The sequence below is a fragment of the Eptesicus fuscus genome, chromosome 1, assembly GCF_027574615.1.
Source record: "Eptesicus fuscus isolate TK198812 chromosome 1, DD_ASM_mEF_20220401, whole genome shotgun sequence".
NCBI lineage: Eukaryota > Metazoa > Chordata > Mammalia > Chiroptera > Vespertilionidae > Eptesicus > Eptesicus fuscus.
The window spans coordinates 92,772,926-92,791,494 of NC_072473.1; the positions used below are offsets into that span (position 1 = coordinate 92,772,926).

General features: G+C 45.8%; 1 protein-coding gene across 2 annotated transcripts in view; it reads left to right on the forward strand.

Moving 5' to 3' along the window:
* Positions 1–18,569, forward strand: part of CD99L2 (CD99 molecule like 2) — a 102,156-nt gene that overhangs the window by 67,483 nt on the left and 16,104 nt on the right. Inside the window, exons 3-6 of one of the 2 annotated variants that reach the window (XM_008158703.3) lie at positions 3,163–3,231; positions 4,821–4,895; positions 11,818–11,886; positions 11,996–12,079. In XM_008158703.3, the coding sequence (XP_008156925.1) occupies positions 3,163–3,231; positions 4,821–4,895; positions 11,818–11,886; positions 11,996–12,079 (297 nt within the window). The remainder of the gene's footprint in view (positions 1–3,162; positions 3,232–4,820; positions 4,896–11,817; positions 11,887–11,995; positions 12,080–18,569) is intronic. The other variant, XM_054717318.1, reaches the window with a different exon arrangement.

Genomic DNA, 18,569 nt, shown 5'->3' on the forward strand with positions numbered 1-18,569 from the left:
AGTTCCCACCCCACCCCATGCCCTTACCCCCCCCCCACTGTCCTCATCCATAGGTGTATGATTTTTGTCCAGTCTCTTCCTGCACCCGCAACACCCCTTTTCCCCCAAGGATTGTCAGTCCACTCCCTTTCTATGCCCCTGATTCTGTTATATTCACCAGATTATTCTGTTCATCAGATTTTTTATTCACTTGATTTTTAGATTCACTTGTTGATAGATATGTATTTGTTGTTTACCTTTTTCTTCTTCTTCCTCTTCCTAAGAATACCTTTCAGCATTTCATATAATAGTGGTTTGGCGGTGATGAACTCCTTTAGCTTTTTCTTATCTGTGAAGTTCTTTATCTGACCTTCAATTCTGAATGATAGCTTTGCTGGGTGTGTTGTTAATCTTGGTTGTAGGTTCTTGCTATTCATGACTTTGAATATTTCTTGCCACTCCCGTCTGGCCTGCATAGTTTCTGGTGAGAAATCAGCTGACAGTCGTATGCATGCTCCCTTGTAGGTAACTAACTGTTTTTCTCTTGCTGCTTTTAATATTCTCTCTTTGTCTTTTGCTCTTGGCATTTTAATTACGATGTGTCTTGGTGTGGTCCTCTTGGGATTCCTTTTGTTTAGGGTTCTGTGTGCTTCCTGGACTTGTAAGTCTATTTCTTTCACCAGGTGGGGGAAGTTTTCTGTCATTATTTCTTCAAATAGGTTTTCAGTATCTTGCTCTCTCTCTTCTTCTGGCACCCCCATAATTCAGATGTTGGTACGCTTGAAGTTGTCCCAGAGGCTCCTTACACTATCTTCATATTTTTGAATTGTTTTTGCTTTTCTGGTTGGGTGTTTTTTGCTTCTTTGTATTTCAAATCTTTGACTTGATTCTTGCAATCCTCTAGTCTGCTGTTGGATCTCTGTATATTATTTTTAATTTCAGTCAGTGTATGCTTAATTTCTAGTTGGTCCTTTTTTACATCCTCGAGGGTCTTACTAAATTTATCAGCCTTTACTAGAAAATTCTTGAAAAACCTTATAACCGTGGTTTTGAACTCTATATCCAGTAGTTTTCTTTCCTCCATTTCTTTCATTTGTGACCTGTTTCTTTGTCTCCGCATTTTGGCTGCTTCCCTGAGTTGATAGAGTAGCTTTGTATGCTAGGTGTCCTATAGGGCCCAGTGGCTCAGCCTCCCCAGTTACCTGAGGTGGACACTCTTGGTGCACCCCTTTGTGGGCTGTATGCACAGTCTTGTTGTAGTTAAGCCTTGATTGTTGTTGGTATCATTGGGAGGAATTGACCTCCAGGCCAATTGGCTGTGAGGATTAGCTGTGTCTATGGTGGGAGAACTTCTGTGCTGGAGACACCCTTATGGGGCAAGACTTGCTTCAGTGGAGCTTTGGTGCTCACTGAGTCTGCCCCCTGAGTGTGTTCCTTATGTATCTGAGGAGTTGTAATCTGGATGGTCCTACTCTGACCCCTGGGTACACTGGCTCTTGGATCTCCAAGGAGGTGCTAATTTATCCTCTGCCTGAGGCCACCCAGCAGGAACTATGGAGAGACCTACAGATTCCTCTTCTTTGTTTGGATTTTGGAGGTGCCCAGACGAGGCCCAGCTGTGAAGCAATGCAAGCTGCTGTAGGGCCTTGGGCCTTCTTTTGGATGTTCTGGGTCTTTCTGACTCAGATGCAGTTTGTTAGGTAAGTTTAGATTTCAAAGGACCAGGCCATTCATATGCAAAAGCCTCTGCACACAGCTTGGATGGGGCGGAATCTCAGGGCGGAGCAAACAGCAATGGCTTCCTGTCAGCCCTGCCCTAAGAGGCCCTCGGGTCTCAGTGTCCCTTGGTAATCGCTGCAAGCACCTCTGAGAGAAAGCCACCCTTGAATTCTGCCCGCTGCCAGACAGTCCAGTTTCTCCCCGTATGAGTCTGGGTCCCCAGAGTCTCGCCCGGAACTGGAGTTCAGAGCAGACAGGAGCTTGTGTCTCCCTGTGGATTGAAAAAGCCAGCCACATACTCAGTTGCCAGCCCTCTCCACGTGCGCACCTCCATACCTCTGGACTTGACTTCCACAGCTCCTCTGAGTCTCAGTGTGCTTTTCTCTTCCCTTCTAGTTGTAGAATTTCTACTTAGCCAGCCTTCCTGTGGTTCTGGATGATGTCCGTTTTGTCTTTTAGTTGTAGTTTTGAAGTGGTTGTGCGCGGCAGCAAGTTCAGGTGTTTACCTATGCCGCCATCTTGGTTTCTCTTGGTCGGGCCATATATGTTTTAAATTGTATTTCTTCCTGCTGGCTTCATCCTTTCATCATTATAAAATGTCACTCATTGACTCCTGTAATAATGTTTGTCTTAAAGTCTCTTTTATCTGATGTCATTACTCCAGCTCTCTTATGATTGCTATTTGCATTCTATAGCTGTATCTATCCTTTTACTTTAAATTAATTTCTATTTTGTGTGTTTTTTTCCTGAGTAGTCAATAATTATTGAGTGATTGCTGTATATAAACCTAAACCTGTTTCATCTCTTCTTTCCCATTACTCAAATTTTCTTTCTCCCTACTACCTCCAATAGTTGTAACAGTTACAGTATTGGAAAACTTATACATGGCATGCCTTGTAATTAATGTGAAAGAATTCCACAAATTTAAGGAATATGGTTAAGCCCACAGACCTAATATTGGCAGTAGTTGCCACACTGATATAAAATATTTCCTTGGTGTTATAACCACTTTAAGTTTATAAGACACTCCCATACTCTATGGGGAACATAACTTCCATCCACCCATGGGCAGTAGTGTCTGTGGTTATGCTGCCAGGTTGATAGTGGTTTAAACCAAGGCTTGAAGCTCACAAGGGTCATGCTCCAACTCTGGAATTCACTGGACCATGTAGCCACCTCTAGCAGATCTGGGAGGAAGCCCCAGCTCCATTAGTCACAAGTTGCATGTGGGACAACATCCACCTCACTACCCATCCTCTGAAGAAATGTGAGCAAAACTTGTCTCATTTAAACCTCCTACATCTCCTTGTCATCCTTCTCTAAGTGATTCTCAGAGGCCTACGAGGAGCCTCAAGGACCAAGACCAGGGTACGCTACTCATGATGTGACTTCCCTGAGCCATGAAGTGGCTGCTGTATTTTGTTACTAAATGTGCTTCTCTTGCTGTCCCCCTCCCTCTTTTAGAGAGATGGGACCATGTCACTACCACAACCAAGAGGCCTGGAACGACCAGAGCTCCGGCAAAGCCTGCAGGTAACATGCTACTCTAATGAGGGCAATGAGGAAAGACCCCATGGAGCTCTCTCTGGGGTAGTATAGTCTCCAGGTGAACTACCCATAGTTTTAAGCCCTGTATATGCAATGCCAACCAAGACCTTTATCTGAACATTGGATTTTACTTAATAGAGGATATAGCTGCCAAATCACTGTGACTTTTTTTTTTATGAAAAGGTTTGCTTGGGAAAATTTCAAGAGAAAAACCCATTTGAATTTTCTTCCCCTTTCAACCATTTCACATTCTAAAATCAGGGCAGGTGTAATTGTATAGGTTTATGACCCCCCCCCCCCACGTCAAATGCTTTCTTAGGCAGTTGGAACATTTTGGATTACATTTATTTTACAGTGTCATTTTCAGTAAAGGATTTTGGAACTTGAGTCTTCTTTGTGACTTTTTCCTGAAGTTGTTTTAACCTTTGTCCGGATGGGCCATCTTACTATTTGGACATCTTCACTGATATAAAGACAAACTTAGCATTGGGGTGGGAGGTACAATCATTGCTTCCATCAGGCAACTTGTTACTAGTATTTAGGAACATGCTACCATGTTCCTTGAAGTAGAGTTACCTTTCTTCTAAAGAGACAGTCTTGAATCAAGAGAGATTTACTGCTGCTTTATGATTTGCCCTTGTGTCTTCACATTTCCACCCTCAAAAGGGTGGTTTGTGTGTGTGTGTGTGTGTGTGTGTGTGTGTGTGTGTGTGTGTGTGTGTATGACTATGAAGACTCCCTCTTGATTGTCCAGTTTATGCCCTCTATGAAGCTGGTTTTGAATATTGGCTTAATATCTGTAATCAGTGAGTATGCTGTGGTCTGACTGCTGGCCTAAGGAAAGCATATATAGAAATATAAAAAGTAGAAAGTCCTCCTATATAGTAAAAGCCTAATATGCTAAGTGTCTGGTTGTCTGGTCAACTGGTCGGCCGTTCAACCAATCAAGGTGTAATATACTAATGATATGCTAAGGCCCCTCAACCGCTCGCTATGATATGCACTGACCACCAGGGGTCAGCCAGTCAACCGATCAGCCAGTCACTATGACATGCACTGACCATGAGGGGTCAGATGATCCGACTGGTAGGTTAATTTGCTGCTGGGGTTTGGCCAATCAGGACTGAGCAAGATGGACTGGACATGCCCTGGAGCCCTCCCACGGTCCCTTCCTGGCTGGCCAACCTCCTGCATCTCTCCCTGGCCCTGATTGTGTGCTGGTGGGGTCCCTCGGCTTGGCCTGTGCCCTCTCGCAATCTGGGACCTCTCGGGATGTTGGAGAGCTAGTTTCGCCCCAATCCCACAGGCCAGGCCGAGGTACCCCACTGGTGCATGAGTTCATGCACTGGGCCTCTAGTGGTAATATTATGCAAAGGCAGAAAGCAGTAACTTGCTCCATCCTGCTGGTGTTTTCGTTATTGATATCTGTAGAAGGAGTTAGAACCCAATTTAAGGTTTTTTTTGTCTTAATCCATTGATTAACTGAGCTCATGGGTGTAGTTTTGTCTTTTGGGAATCTTGCACCCAGTTGTTAATCGGTTGGCTGTTTCTTTATGTTTTGGTGCCCATTGAAGGTGATGATTTTGACTTGGCTGATGCTTTGGGTGATCGAGATGATGGCCGCAGGAAGCCAAGTGCTGGAGGAGGAGGTAAATTGTAGCTGGTTGAAAGCACTGGCCAGCATAGTAGCTTACTGGTCGAGTTGTAGCTCATTCACTACTATAGCCCACAGAGCCACTCCTGGCCTGGCAGAGCTGGGGGCACTTCAAGGCACAGGAGAACCCTAAAACAGTGTTCTCAAACTTTTTGGACCCCCCCAAATTATTGAGGATCTCAAGGGTTTTTGGTTTTGTGGGTTACATCTGTCAATATCTATCATCTTCACCCTAGCCCAAGCATGTAGGAGGTAGCCAATTGATGTTGATGTTTCTCTCTCATCGATATTTCCATCTCTCCCTCTCCCTTCGTATCACTCTAAAATCAATAAAAACAGCCCTGTCCAGTTTGGCTCAGTGGATAGAGTGTTGGCCTTCAGACTAAAGGGTCACAGGTTCGATTCTGGTCAAGGGCACATACCTCGGTTGCAGACTCCGTCCCTGGCATGGTGCATGCAGGAGACAACCAATCGATGTGTCTCTCTCACACCTATGCTTCTCTCTCTGTGTCTCTCCCCCTCCCTTCCACTCTAAAAATCAATGGAAAAAACATCCTCAGGTGAGAATTAAACAAAAACAAAAAAAGTGAAGTCAAATTAATAAAAGCATATTTTTTAAAAAAACACACATTTAGTATCTTACTGTTCTAGAGATCAGAAATATGATCTGGGTTCCACTGGGACAAAATGAAGGTACTGACAGGTCTGCATTCCTTTGGGGGGTTCTAGGGGAAAATCTGTTTCCTTGTCTTTTCCTGATTCTAGATGCCACCTACATTTCTTGGTTTGTGGCTGCTTCCTCCATCTTTAAAGCCAGCAGTATAGCACCTTTAAATTTCTCTCTCACTCCCATCCCTGCTTCCATCATCACATCTACTTCTCTGACTCTTTTGCCTCCATCTCTTTCCCTTATACGTGCTTTTATAATTACATTGAGTCTACTTGGAGAATCCAGGATAATCTCCCCATCTCAAGGTCCTTAGCTTAATCACATCAGCAAAGTTCCTTTCCCCAAGTAAGGTAATACAGTTACACGTTCAGTATTGTTGGCAGAATTCATTTCTGTGCAGTTATAGAACTTGTATCTACTTCTTTAAGGTTAGCAAGAGAATCAGAATCTGTTTCCTCTAATGTCAGCCCAGGGAAGGCCTAAACTCTCTTTTCAAGGGCTCACCTGATTAAATCATACACAATATTCTCCATTTTGAGTAATTTAGTCATACTGATTGGGCATCTTAATTCAGCCTGCAAAATCCCTTCACCTCTGCCATATGTCATTACCTGATTATGGGAGTGAAATGGTCCCTCTCATACTCAAAGGGCTGGGATTAAATGGGGTATGTATACCAGCAGGGCAGGAGTCTTGGCAACTATGTTAGAGTTCTACTTACCCTATTTATCTAGGACATTAAGTGAAACTGGCATTCTCTTTCAACTGCTATTGTATAGTGAAGAATCTAATGGCTCCTTGTTCTGTTTGGTGTTACTGCCTTGGTTCATTCTAGGGCCAGGTTTACTCGCCCTTGCTTTTACATCATAGTGCAAATATCAACCCTGTTAAAAGGGCAAAGAATATCTGAGGCTGGTTATGAAAATAGTTATGACCTCATGGACCCCAGAGGTCCATGGAACAAACTTTAAGAACTTTCTGAGAAGATGACTACATATTTATGTAGCATTCGTATGTTTTCCTTCAAATCACTGAGCTCTTCAATATTAATGTGCAATGCGCATATATTTGTGGAGTTGGGGCAGGAAGGTCATTTTTATATGTCTTCTGTGTATTAAGTTACACTTTTATAATTTCACTTTTGTGATAATCATATAAATTAGTTAAACCTTTTAGGAGAGCAATTTGACAAAGTCTTTGAATGAGCAGTTCTACTTCAAAGCATTTTCCCTCTAGGTGCACTTAAGTATGTGTGCAGAGATACAGTTGGAATAGCTTTTGCAGCTTTCTTGTGTTTTGTATCCATCTAAAATTACTCTCACCAGGCCGGTGTTACTCAGTGGTTGAGCATCAACCCAGGAACCAAGAGGTCACCATGCCCGGGTTGCTGGCTCAATCTCCAGTAGGGCGCCTGCAGGAGGCAACTGATCTCATCGATGTTTCTATCTCTCTATCCCTCTCCCTTCCTCTCTCTCTACAAATCAATTCAAATATTTAAAAAATTAAATACTCTCAAATCTCAGGGTTAAATTCATAAATTCTAAACCATTCATACTCTGCAGCCATTACAAAAAATATGGTAGATCTCTAGAACTGACATGAAAAAAGCAAGTCACAGAACAGGATATATGTAGTATGACTCAAGTTCTTATCAAATATAAGTGTATGTGAACATGCAGACATGCACACGGGCATGCATGCAGGTCTGAAAAGATTCATGGTAACCACTTCTGGAGAGAGATTTGTGACTGACCATTATATTTTCTCTCTTGCCATTCTATACCATTGGATTATTTTTTTTATATTGAGCATATATTCCCTTTTTAATAAATTTCAACTTTAAAAAAACTTAAAGCCATCTTTATTAATGAGGAAGAACTCTAGATGACATAACCCCGGAACACCTTAATGAATATGTCCTCCCGTCATTGTTCAGATGAGAGGAACTTGTCCAACATCCTGCTGCAAGCTAACAATGCAGCTGGACTGGAGCCCAGAGATTCTGGCTTTACCTTGAGGACTTTTTCCTCTGCTGCATGCTGCCATTGGAAGTGCTTGCACAGGCAGGGTAATGATGACCCCAAAGGTGAGTTTAAGGTCACTTGATGCACCCTGGCTGAAGAAGCCCTGGCAAAGGCCTCTACTCAGCCACAGGTCAGCCTGCCCCCAGAAAGTTGTTGCAGCACCTCAAAGCCAAAAATATCAGCTTTGACTTGTAGTATGTTACTGGTCTGCTTTGCAGTGTTCCTAGCCCTGGAAGGTTAGATCCAACAATCTAGGAAGCTGAAAAAGGGACTAGTCTTTATGAAGTAAGCACAGTGTGATTACAGAAAAAAGTGACCCCAGGCTCTCTAGAAAGGTTGTGTTTTATATACTCATTTCAAATAGAGAATTGTGTTACTTGCTCTAGAAAGATACCCTCTCTAGAAGAGTTTCAGTATTGTACAAACCATTGGGATCAGGAAGGAAGAAGCTTCAGTTGTCTGAAAACTTTCCTTGTGTATACCACCTCATTTCTAGATGTTCTTACTGCTATGGTCCCCTAAGTCAGGACTACATGATTTGCTCCTTAGTTTTTCAGATTGATAATAGACATTCCTGGGCCCCTGAAGACCAGTCATTTATGCATCAGAATTTTTATTGGGGGTATAAAAATGACCTTGATGCTCAAATCAATCTATTTTTTATATGTTTTTATTGATTTCAGAAAGGAAGGGAGAGAGAGATAGAAACGTCAGTAATGAGAGAATCACTGATTGGCTACCTCCTGCACACCCCCTACTGGGGATAGGGCACATGCCTGGGTTGCATGCTCAAACTGGGAATAGAACTGTGACCTCCTGGTTCATAGGTTGATACTCAACCACTGAGCCATGTCAACTGGGATAAATCTTTAGTTTTAAATTGACTTTTTCTTTTGAGGTAATTGTAAATTCACATGGAAGTGTAAGAAATACTACAGAGAGATCCTGTACATCCTATACTCAGTTTCCCAATGGTAATATCCTGTAAAATTATAATGTCACAGCCAGGAGATGGACATTGATATAGTCTAGTGATCTTATTCAGGTTTTTCCAATTTTACTTGTATTCATCTGGATGTGTGGATGTTTTCCCTCTTATGCAATTTTTTTAAAAAAATATTTTTTATTGATTTTAGAGAGGAAGGGTAAGGGAGAGAGAGATAGAAACATCAATGATGAGAGCAAATCATTGATTGGTTGCCTCCTGCACAACCCCCACTAGGGATTGAGCCTGCCACCCAGGCATGTGCCCTGACCAGGAATCGAACTGTGATCTCCTGGTTCATAGATTGACGCTAAACCACTGAGCCATGCCGGCTGGGTCCTCTTATACAATTTTATTACCTGTGTAGGTTCATGTATCCACCTTGATAGTCCAAACAAAGAACAGTTCCCTGATTACAAAGAACTCCCTTGCTGTCCTTTTTATAAACAGAACCCCTCCCTCCTGCTGCCCTCCCACCTTTTCCCTCACCTTACCACTAATTTGTTATCTACCCATAGAACTTGGCAATTTAGAACAAGTTATGTAAATGGAATCATCTAGTATGTAATGTGTGGGGATTTTTTACTAAGCATAATTGCCTTGAGATCCATCCAAGTTATTGCATGTATCAATAGTTTGTTTTTTCTTGCTGAATAATATTCCATGATTTATCAGTTTATGAAGGTCATCTGGGTTGTTTCTAATATTTGGCAATAAGTACTTATATACAGGTTTTTGTATGAACATGAGTTTTCATTTCTTTGGGGAAAATGCCCAGGAGTATAATTGCTGAGTCATATGATAGTTGTAGATTTAGATTTTTTAAATAATATTTCAAAACTGTTTCCTAGAGTTGTTTTACCATTTTATATTCCCACTGGCAATATATGTGATCCAGTTTCTCTGCATTGTCAGCACTTAGTGTTATTACTGGGTTTTTTTATTATAGTCATTCTGATAGGTGTGTAATGGTAAATCGTTGTGTTTTAATTTGCATTTCCCTAATTCCACATGCTTTCTGGCCATTTGTATAAACTCTTCAGTGAAATTTCTCTTCATGGCTTTGCCCATTTTCTAGTCAGATTTTTTTTTACTGTTGAATTTTGAGAGTTCCTCATATATTCTAGACACTAGTCCTTAGTCAGATATGTTTTGAAATATTTTCTTCTACTCTGTAGCTTGTCATTTCATCTTTTTAACACGGTCTTTTGCAAAAGGAAATGTTTTAAATTTGGTGAGGTCTGATTTAACTTTTTTTTTTTCTTTTATGGATCATGGTTTTGCTTTCAGGCCTATGAACTCTTCACCCAGATCTTAAACTTGAAGATTTTGATAGGGCTTATGTTAAAGACATAATAAGGTCAATTGGAGGAGAGTTGACATCTAACTGAGTCTTCAAATCTATGAACACAGTATGCCTCTTTGCTTATTAAGGTAGTCTCTGATTTCTCAGATTAGCATATTATTTTCAGCATGCTCTTTTTCTGTTTGTTATCAGGTTCATAAAATGAGTTGGGAATTAGTCTTCCTCTGTTTTCTGGAAGAGATTGTGTGAAATTGGTGTTAATTCCTCTTTAAATATTTGGTAGAATTCAGCAGTGAAATCATAAAAACCTGGAAATTAAGTTTGGGAAGTTTTACATTTAAAAATTCAGTTTCATTAATGGTTATAGGAATATTCAGATTATGTGTTTCACCTAGGTTGAATTGTGGTGTTTTTGTGTGTATTTTTTAATGTATTTTTATTGATTTCAGAGAGGTAGGGAGAGGGAGATAGAAACATCAGTGATGAGAGAGAATCATTGATTGTCCGCCTCCTGCACGCCCTCCACTGGGGATCAAGCCCGCAACCCAGGCTTGTGCCCTTGACCAGAATTGAACCCAGGACTCTTCAGTCTGCAGGCTGATGCTCTATCCATTGAGCCAAACCAACTAGGGCATTGAATTGTGTTTTTATTGTAGTAAACATACTTAACAAAATTTACCATTTTAACCATTTGTGTATGATTCATTGGCATTAACTACATTCCCAGTATTTTTTAAACATCACCAATGTTTAACCTTTTGAGGAACCACCAAACTCTTTTCCACAACAGCAGCACCATTTTACATTCCCACCAGCAATGTACCAGGGTTTCAATTTATTCACATCCTCTCTAAAACTTGCTGTTTTTTTCTTTTGATAATTGTTATCCTAATGAGTGTAAAGTCGTATCTCATTATGGATTTAATTTGCATTTTCCTAGTTTCTAGCAATGCTGAACATGTTTACATGTGTTTATTGGTCATTTGTGTATCTTCTTTGAAGACATGTCTATTCAAGCCCTTTGCCCATTTTAAAATATCACTGGTTTTTTAATGTTGAGTTGTAGGATTCTTTTATATAGTCTGGATTTTAATGTCTTACTGGATATGTGATTTACAAATATATTCTCTTATTCTATGGATTGTCTTTTCACTCTCTTGATAGTGTCTTTTGTACAAAAGTTTTCAAATGTTCATCCAGGCAAATTTATCTATCAGTTTACCTGTGCTTTTGATGTCATATCCAAGAAATTATCACCAAATCCAATATCATAGTTTTCCCCTATATTTTTTCTAAGAGTTATATACTTTTAGCTCTTGTGTTTAGGTCTTTGATCAATTTCAAATTAATTTTTATATATGGTATAAGGTAAGGTTCCAACTTCATTTTTGCATATTCAGTTTCTTGGAACCTTTGTCAAGAATCTATTGACCATATATGTGAGAGTTTATTTCTGGGTACTCTATTCTATTCCATTGGTCTATATGTCTGTTCTTATGCCAGTACCACACTGTTTTGATTATTATAGATTTATAGTAAGTTTTGAAATTAAGAAAGTGTGAATCCTTCAACTTCTGTTGTTTTTCAAGTTTGTTTTGGCTATTTGGGGTCTTTTTAGATTCCATATGAATTTTAGGGTGGTTTTTAATATCTTTGCAAAAAAATGTGAAAACTATTGAAGGTCTGTAGGTCACATGTGGGACAATATCCACTTCACCACCTATCCTCTGAAGAAATGTGAGCAGAACTTCTCATTTAAACTTCCTACATCTCCTTGTCATCCTTCTCTAAGTGATTCTCAGAGGCCTACGAGGAGCCTCAAGGACCAAGACCAGGGTACGCTACTCATGATGTGACTTCCCTGAGCCATGAAGTGGCTGCTATGTTTTGTTACTAAATGTGCTTCTCTTGCTGTCCCCCTCCCTCTTTTAGAGAGATGGGACCATGTCACTACCACAACCAAGAGGCCTGGAACGACCAGAGCTCCGGCAAAGCCTGCAGGTAACATGCTACTCTAATGAGGGCAATGAGGAAAGACCCCATGGAGCTCTCTCTGGAGTAGTGTCCAAGTGAGCTGTCATTTAACCAACTGATTTTCTCTTTTATAAAGTTGATGATTTTGACTTGGCTGATGCCTTGGATGATCGAAATGATCGAGATGATGGCCGTAGGAAGCCGAGTGCGGGAGGAGGAGGTAAGTTGTAGCTGGTTGAAAGCACTGGCCAGCACTGTAGCTCACTGGTCGAGTTGTAGTTCATTCACTACTACAGCCCACAGAGCCACTCCTGGCCTGGCAGAGCTGGGGGCATTTCCAGGCACAGGAGAACCCTAAAACAGTGTTCTCAAACTTTTTGGACCCCCCAAATTATTGAGGATCTCAAGGATTTATGGTTATGTGGGTCACATCTGTCAATATCATCTTCTAACTTAAAACTGAAAAAATAAGTATTTATTAATGAAAAATAAGCACCAATAAACTCATGCATAATAACATAAATAGCATAGTATCATGTGAAATAACAATGCTTGACAAGACAAAAGAGGACTTTAATGAGAAGAATTTTTGCAAATTGATATAATGGCTATCTTAGTGGAAGTGCTAGAGTCTCACTGCTGGGGTCTCACTGCTGGTTCCGGATTCAGTTGTAACATGTTATAATGGTTGAAGTATATGGAGGGAATCTGGCCTCATATAGATATGCAGCTGGGAAAGGGAGGAATATTTTAATAGACTTTTCAGATCACTGTGGACATTCTTGGATAAGACACTAAAAACTTAAACTCACCGAAACTGGTTTGGCTGAGTGGATAGAGCGTCGGCCTGCGAACTGAAAGGTCCCAGGTTCGATTCTGGTCAAAGGCACGTACCTTGGTTGTGGGCACATCCCCGGTGGGGGGTGTGCAGGAGGCAGCTGATCGATGTTTTTCTCGCATCGATGTTTCTAACTCTCTATCTCTCTCCCTTCCTCTCTGTAAAAAATCAATAAAATATATTTAAAAAAATAATAAAAACTTAAAACTCAACCAGTAGTTACTTCTTTCAGGCTAAGTGCAATCTCTACATATAAAAGGCTAATATGCAAAGTGTCCCCTCAGGAGTTCAACTGGGAGACTGGGTGTTTGATTGCTCACCATGATGTGTGCTGACCACCAGGGGGCAGCGTGGAATGAAGGAAGGCTCTGGTTGGCCCTGATCACTGGGCAGGCCTAGGGACCCTACCCATGCACGAATTTCATGCATCGGGCATCTAGTGTGAAATATAAAATTGTATCAATGAATTTCCTATAGTTGAGTTAAACACCATTCTTGATTATGTACATTGTGATTTGGTCATTTGGAAAATATTGTTGCCCCGAGGTCCTTTGATCTTCCAAATAATGCCAAGTTTCATTATGCAATTCCCTAAATTCACTTAAAAAATATATATTTTATTGATTTTTTACAGAGAGGAAGGGAGAGGGATAGAGACTTAGAAACATCACTGAGAGAGAAGCATCGATCAGCTGCCTCCTGCACATCCCCTACTGGAGATGTGCCCACAACCAAGGTACATGCCCTTGATCAGAATTGAACCTGGGACCCTTCAGTCCGCAGGTCGATGCTCTATCCACTGAGCCAAACTGGTTAGGGCTAAATTCACTTTTGTTGATATTACCACCCATCTCATCAGAAAAAGTCTTTTTTAAAAAAATATTTTTACTGATTTCAGAGATGAAGGGAGAGGGGAGAAAGAGATAGAAATATCAAAGATGAGAGAGGATCATTGATTGGCTGCCTCCTACATGTCCCCTACTGGGGATCGAGCCCATAACCCAGGCATGTGCCCTTGATTAGAATCGAACCTGGGAGAGAGAGCTAGAAAGATGGCGGCAGAGGTGAAAGGCTGATCTGTTGCCTCGCATGGCAGTTTCGGAAATACAACTGAAACATGGACTGGTGAGGGTGGCGACTGCTGCTCGCGTCTCCCCAGACCAGGCGGCTGCTCCTCTCAGTCAGCACCGCAGCCAGGGCCATGGGCTGTGGCGGCGGCCGCGGACTCGGCGCAGCGGCTCTCAGTGAAGGAAGAGACCATCTTTCTGCAGGAGGGGCTCATCCACGCCACCGACCTGGCCGAGCTGCGCAGTGAGATCCTCGGGGCCCCGGAGGCCGCCAACACCGATTTGGAGGATTCTTAGGAGTTCTCATCTTACATTCAAGTCCTCTAGCCATTTTGACAGAGGAGAATCAAGAAGGCGGCTAAGTTAAACAAAGGAACTGCGAACTGCGCTGCGCACAGCAATTTCAGGGGCACGACTGGAGGACAGAGCGTCTGCAGCCCAGAACTACAGGAGAGATGGCTGAATGGTAGATTTACAGCTAAGAGGGAAGAGGAATCCAGCGAAATCGGAGGGGACGAGGTGCAGAGGCGCGTGGGTTGGGCTGGTGGCAGGGGAAAGGGGCTTTTGTTCCAAACCTAGGAGAGATTAGCTCTCCATCACCCTGCAATCCAGCTTCTGGGGACCCACGGGAGACCCAGATGCCTGCGGGGAGAGGCGGGACTCTTGCGGAGGTGTGCCCAGCAATCAGTGTTTGCTGTGCTGGAGTGAGGAACGAGGGGACTTAGAAACGTGGAAGGCAGAAGGAGCAGACTCGCAGCCATTGTGGCTCGCCGCACCATGGCCTGTTGGCGCCCTGAGACCCCGCCCCGCCCTGGGACCCGCCCCGCCCTGTGACCTGCCCTGCACGGTTTGAAGACCCGCCCCGCAAGTCTTGCAGGCGCACCTGCGCTCCAAGCAACGGCTTATGCATGTGGGTGGCCTGCCCTCTGGCAGCGGACCAGATGAACTGCTGTTCTAGTCGGACTGCTCCAGGGCCACTCAGACAGGAGGAGGAAACTACAGTTTTTGCTGTAATCCCTGCTGAGTGCCTAAGGCAGTAGCTGATCTACACCCCATTGGAGACCCAGAAACGAGGGCATCTAGTGGTCTGTGGGAGATGACACCAGATTTCAACCACGCGCATAAGGGACACATTCAGTGAGCGCCAATGCCTTGCTGCACCAAGACCCGGCCCATAAACGTGTCTCCTGCACAGCAACTCTTCCTTTATAGACAAAGAGAGCCCTCCCAGTGACACCAACAACAATCAAGACTTAACTATACAAAGGAGGACCAAGATGGAGGCATAGGGCGGAAGCCTGATTGTTGCCTACCACAACAACTTTGAGACTACGACAGGAGAGCGGAGCAGACACCATCCAAGACCACCATAGGGCTGGCTGAGTGGATGCTCTACAACTAGAATAAAAGAGGGGTATGCGGGATGATGCTGATGCAGGTGACCCAAAGACCACACTTTAAGAACTACGGCTCAGGCGACACAATGGCGGCCTGGAACGTGCTCGGCGCAGTTCCCCCGGCGGTCTCCGGCTGAGGGGACGGCTCCACTGGCTGCCGAGCACGGACAGACGAGCCCCTATGAGACATGGGGTGGGAGACTCCGCGCTTGCTGACCTCCGAGTCCTTCAAGAATCTCAATGCCCCGGAAGCGGCCAGGTGCGCATGCTCGGCGACCGGCCACTGCTGCGGACCCAAGGGCCGACGCAGCGACGCCGGACCGGCCCGCCGCCATGCACCGGGCGCACCGGAGCTTCGCCGAGCAGCCGCCCGACGAGTTCTGCAGCAGCCGTCCTGGAGCTCTGGCAGGATGGCCAGGAGAATTGCTGAGGGGGGGTTGACCGGCAGGAATTGGGATTGGGAGGACGGGGCCCCGCTGGGACCCAGGTGCGGGCGGGGTTGCGCGCCTCTGGGCTCGGGTGTGGTCACACGCCTCTGGGTATAGGTGAGGCCTCACGTCCCTGGGTCTGGGTGAGGCCACGTGCCCCTGGGTCCAGGTGAGGCTGAATTCCGGGTCCGGGTGAGGCCATGTGCCCCTGGACCCGGATGACGCTGGGTCCCGTGCCCGGGTGAGGCCAAGCGCCCCTGGGTCTGGGAGAGGCCAAGCGCCCCTGGGTCCGGGTGAGACCATGTGTCCCTGGATCCGGGTGAGGCCACGCACCCCTGGGTCCGGGCGAGACCATGTGTCCCTGGATCCGGGTGAGGCCTCGTGCACCTAGGCCCGGGTGAGGCCACGTGCCCCTGGGTCTGGGAGAGGCCAAGCGTCCCTGGATCGGGGTGAGACCATGTGTCCCTGGATCCGGGTGAGGCCTTGTGCACCTAGGCCTGGGTGAGGCCACGTGCCCCTGGGTCTGGGAGAGGCCAAGCGTCCCTGGGTCCGGGTGAGACCATGTGTCCCTGGATCCGGGTGAGGCCTAGTGCACCTAGGCCCGGGTGAGGCCACGTGCCCCTGGGTCTTGGAGAGGCCAAGCGTCCCTGGGTCCGGGTGAGACCATGTGTCCCTGGATCCGGGTGAGGCGTCGTGCACCTAGGCCCGGGTGAGGCCACGTGCCCCTGGGTCTGGGAGAGGCCAAGCGTCCCTGGGTCCGGGAGAGGCCAAGCGTCCCTGGATCCGGGTGAGGCCTCGTGCACCTAGGCCCGGGTGAGGCCACGTGCCCCTGGGTCTGGGAGAGGCCAAGCATCCCTGGGTCCGGGTGAGACCATGTGTCCCTGGATCCGGGTGAGGCCTCGTGCACCTAGGCCCGGGTGAGGCCACGTGCCCCTGGGTCTGGCAGAGGCCAAGCATCCCTGGGTCCGGGTGAGACCATATGTCCCTGGATCCGGGTGAGGCCTCGTGCACCTAGGCCCGGGTGAGGCCACGTGCCCCTGGGTCTGGGAGAGGCCAAGCGTCCCTGGGTCCGGGTGAGACCATGTGTCCCTGGATCCAGGTGAGGCCTCATGCACCTAGGCCCGGGTGAGGCCAAGTGCCCCTGGGTCTGGGAGAGGCCAAGCGTCCCTGGGTCCGGGTGAGACCATGTGTCCCTGGATCCGGGTGAGACCATGTGTCCCTGGATCCGGGTGAGGCCTTGTGCACCTAGGTCCGGGTGAGGCCACACGCCCCTGGGTCTGGGAGAGGCCACACGCCCCTGGGTCCGGGTGAGACCATGTGTCCCTGGATCCGGGTGAGGCCTTGCGCACCTAGGCCTGGGTGAGGCCACGTGCCCCTGGGTCTGGGAGAGGCCACGCACCCCTGGGTCCGGGTGAGGCCATGTGTCCCTGGATCCGGGTGAGGCCTAGCGCGCCTAGGCCTGGGTGAGGCCAAGATCCCCTGGGTCTGGGAGAGGCCAAGCGCCCCCAGGTCCAGGTGAGGCCACGTGTCCCTGGATCTGGGTGAGGCCTTGTGCACCTAGGTCCGGGTGAGGCCACGTGCCCCTGGGTCTGGGAGAAGCCATGCGCCCCTGGGTCCGGGTGAGGCCATGTGTCCCTGGATCCGGGTGAGGCCTCGCGCGCCTGGCTCGGGTGAGGCCACGTGCCCCTGGGTCTGGGAGAGGTCACGCGCCCCCGGGTCCGGGTGAGGCCATGTGCCCCTGGGTCCGGGTGAGGCCTTGCGCCCCTGGGTACGGGTGAAGCCGGATCCTGTGTCCGGGTGAGGCCGTGTGCCCCTGGATCCATCTGGGTGAGGCTGGGTCCCGGGCCCGGGTGAGGCCACGCGCCCCTTGGGTATGGGTGAGGCCACGTGCCCCTTAGTCCGGGTGAAGCTGTGCCCCTGGATCCGGCCGAGACCAAACCAGAGGGAGTCAGACCTCTGTTACCACCATTTGTCCACCATCCAGAGCTGAGGGGTCAGTGCTGACATGTACACATAAGGAACTGGTGGACATTGAAATTAGGTCTCAAAAGAACTGTTGGTCCAGAAAGAAACTCACTACAGACTGATTCATTTGCCTGTCAGCATAACTATTATTGCTCGTCTCACATTCAGTTCTCATAAGTATATATCTAGTGACATATGATCTCGCTCATCTAGGGGAAATGATGAACAACATAGACTGAGGAACAAGAACAGAACCAGAAGCAAGGAGGCATCGATCGGACTGTCGGGCCTCAGAGGGAGGATAGGGAAGGGTGGGGGGAGGGGGAGAGTTCAACCAAAGGACTTGTGTGCATGCATATGAGCCTATCCAACGGTTAAGTTCAACAGGGGGTTGGGGCATGCGTGGGGAGGGGGGTGGGATGGGAATGGGGGGATGAGGACAAATATGTGACACCTTAATCAATAAAGAAATTTAAAAAAAAAGATGAAGGTCAGATATATTGTCTGGCTTGAGAGCTCATAACAGGAAAAAAAATAAAATAAAATTTTAATAAGATTAAAAAAAAAAAAAAAGAATCGAACCTGGGACCCTTCAGTCCACAGGCTGATGCTCTATCTACTAAGCCAAACCAGCTAAGGCAGAAAAAATCTTTATGTAGGGGGAAGCTATTATGTTCACAGTGGTAGATAAAGATATTTGAAATTTTAATTCTTATTTGAAATCTTATCATTGACAACAAATACCTCCAGGGGTTTTAAGTGACAGCCTATTTTATTCATTTTTAAGAAATCATCAGCCAAATATTTAAGCTGCCACAATCATAGTTTGCCCATAATTCAATCTTCTTTCCTGTGAAAGTTGTCTTCCATGACACAAAGCAGCTAAAACAACTCATGACTGAACCAATCACGCAGGTGCTTTTATGAATCAACTATAATGTTTTGGAGTGCAACAGAACTGCTTTAAGCATACTTTCACTTCATTACATAGAATATTAAAACAATATGTACTTAG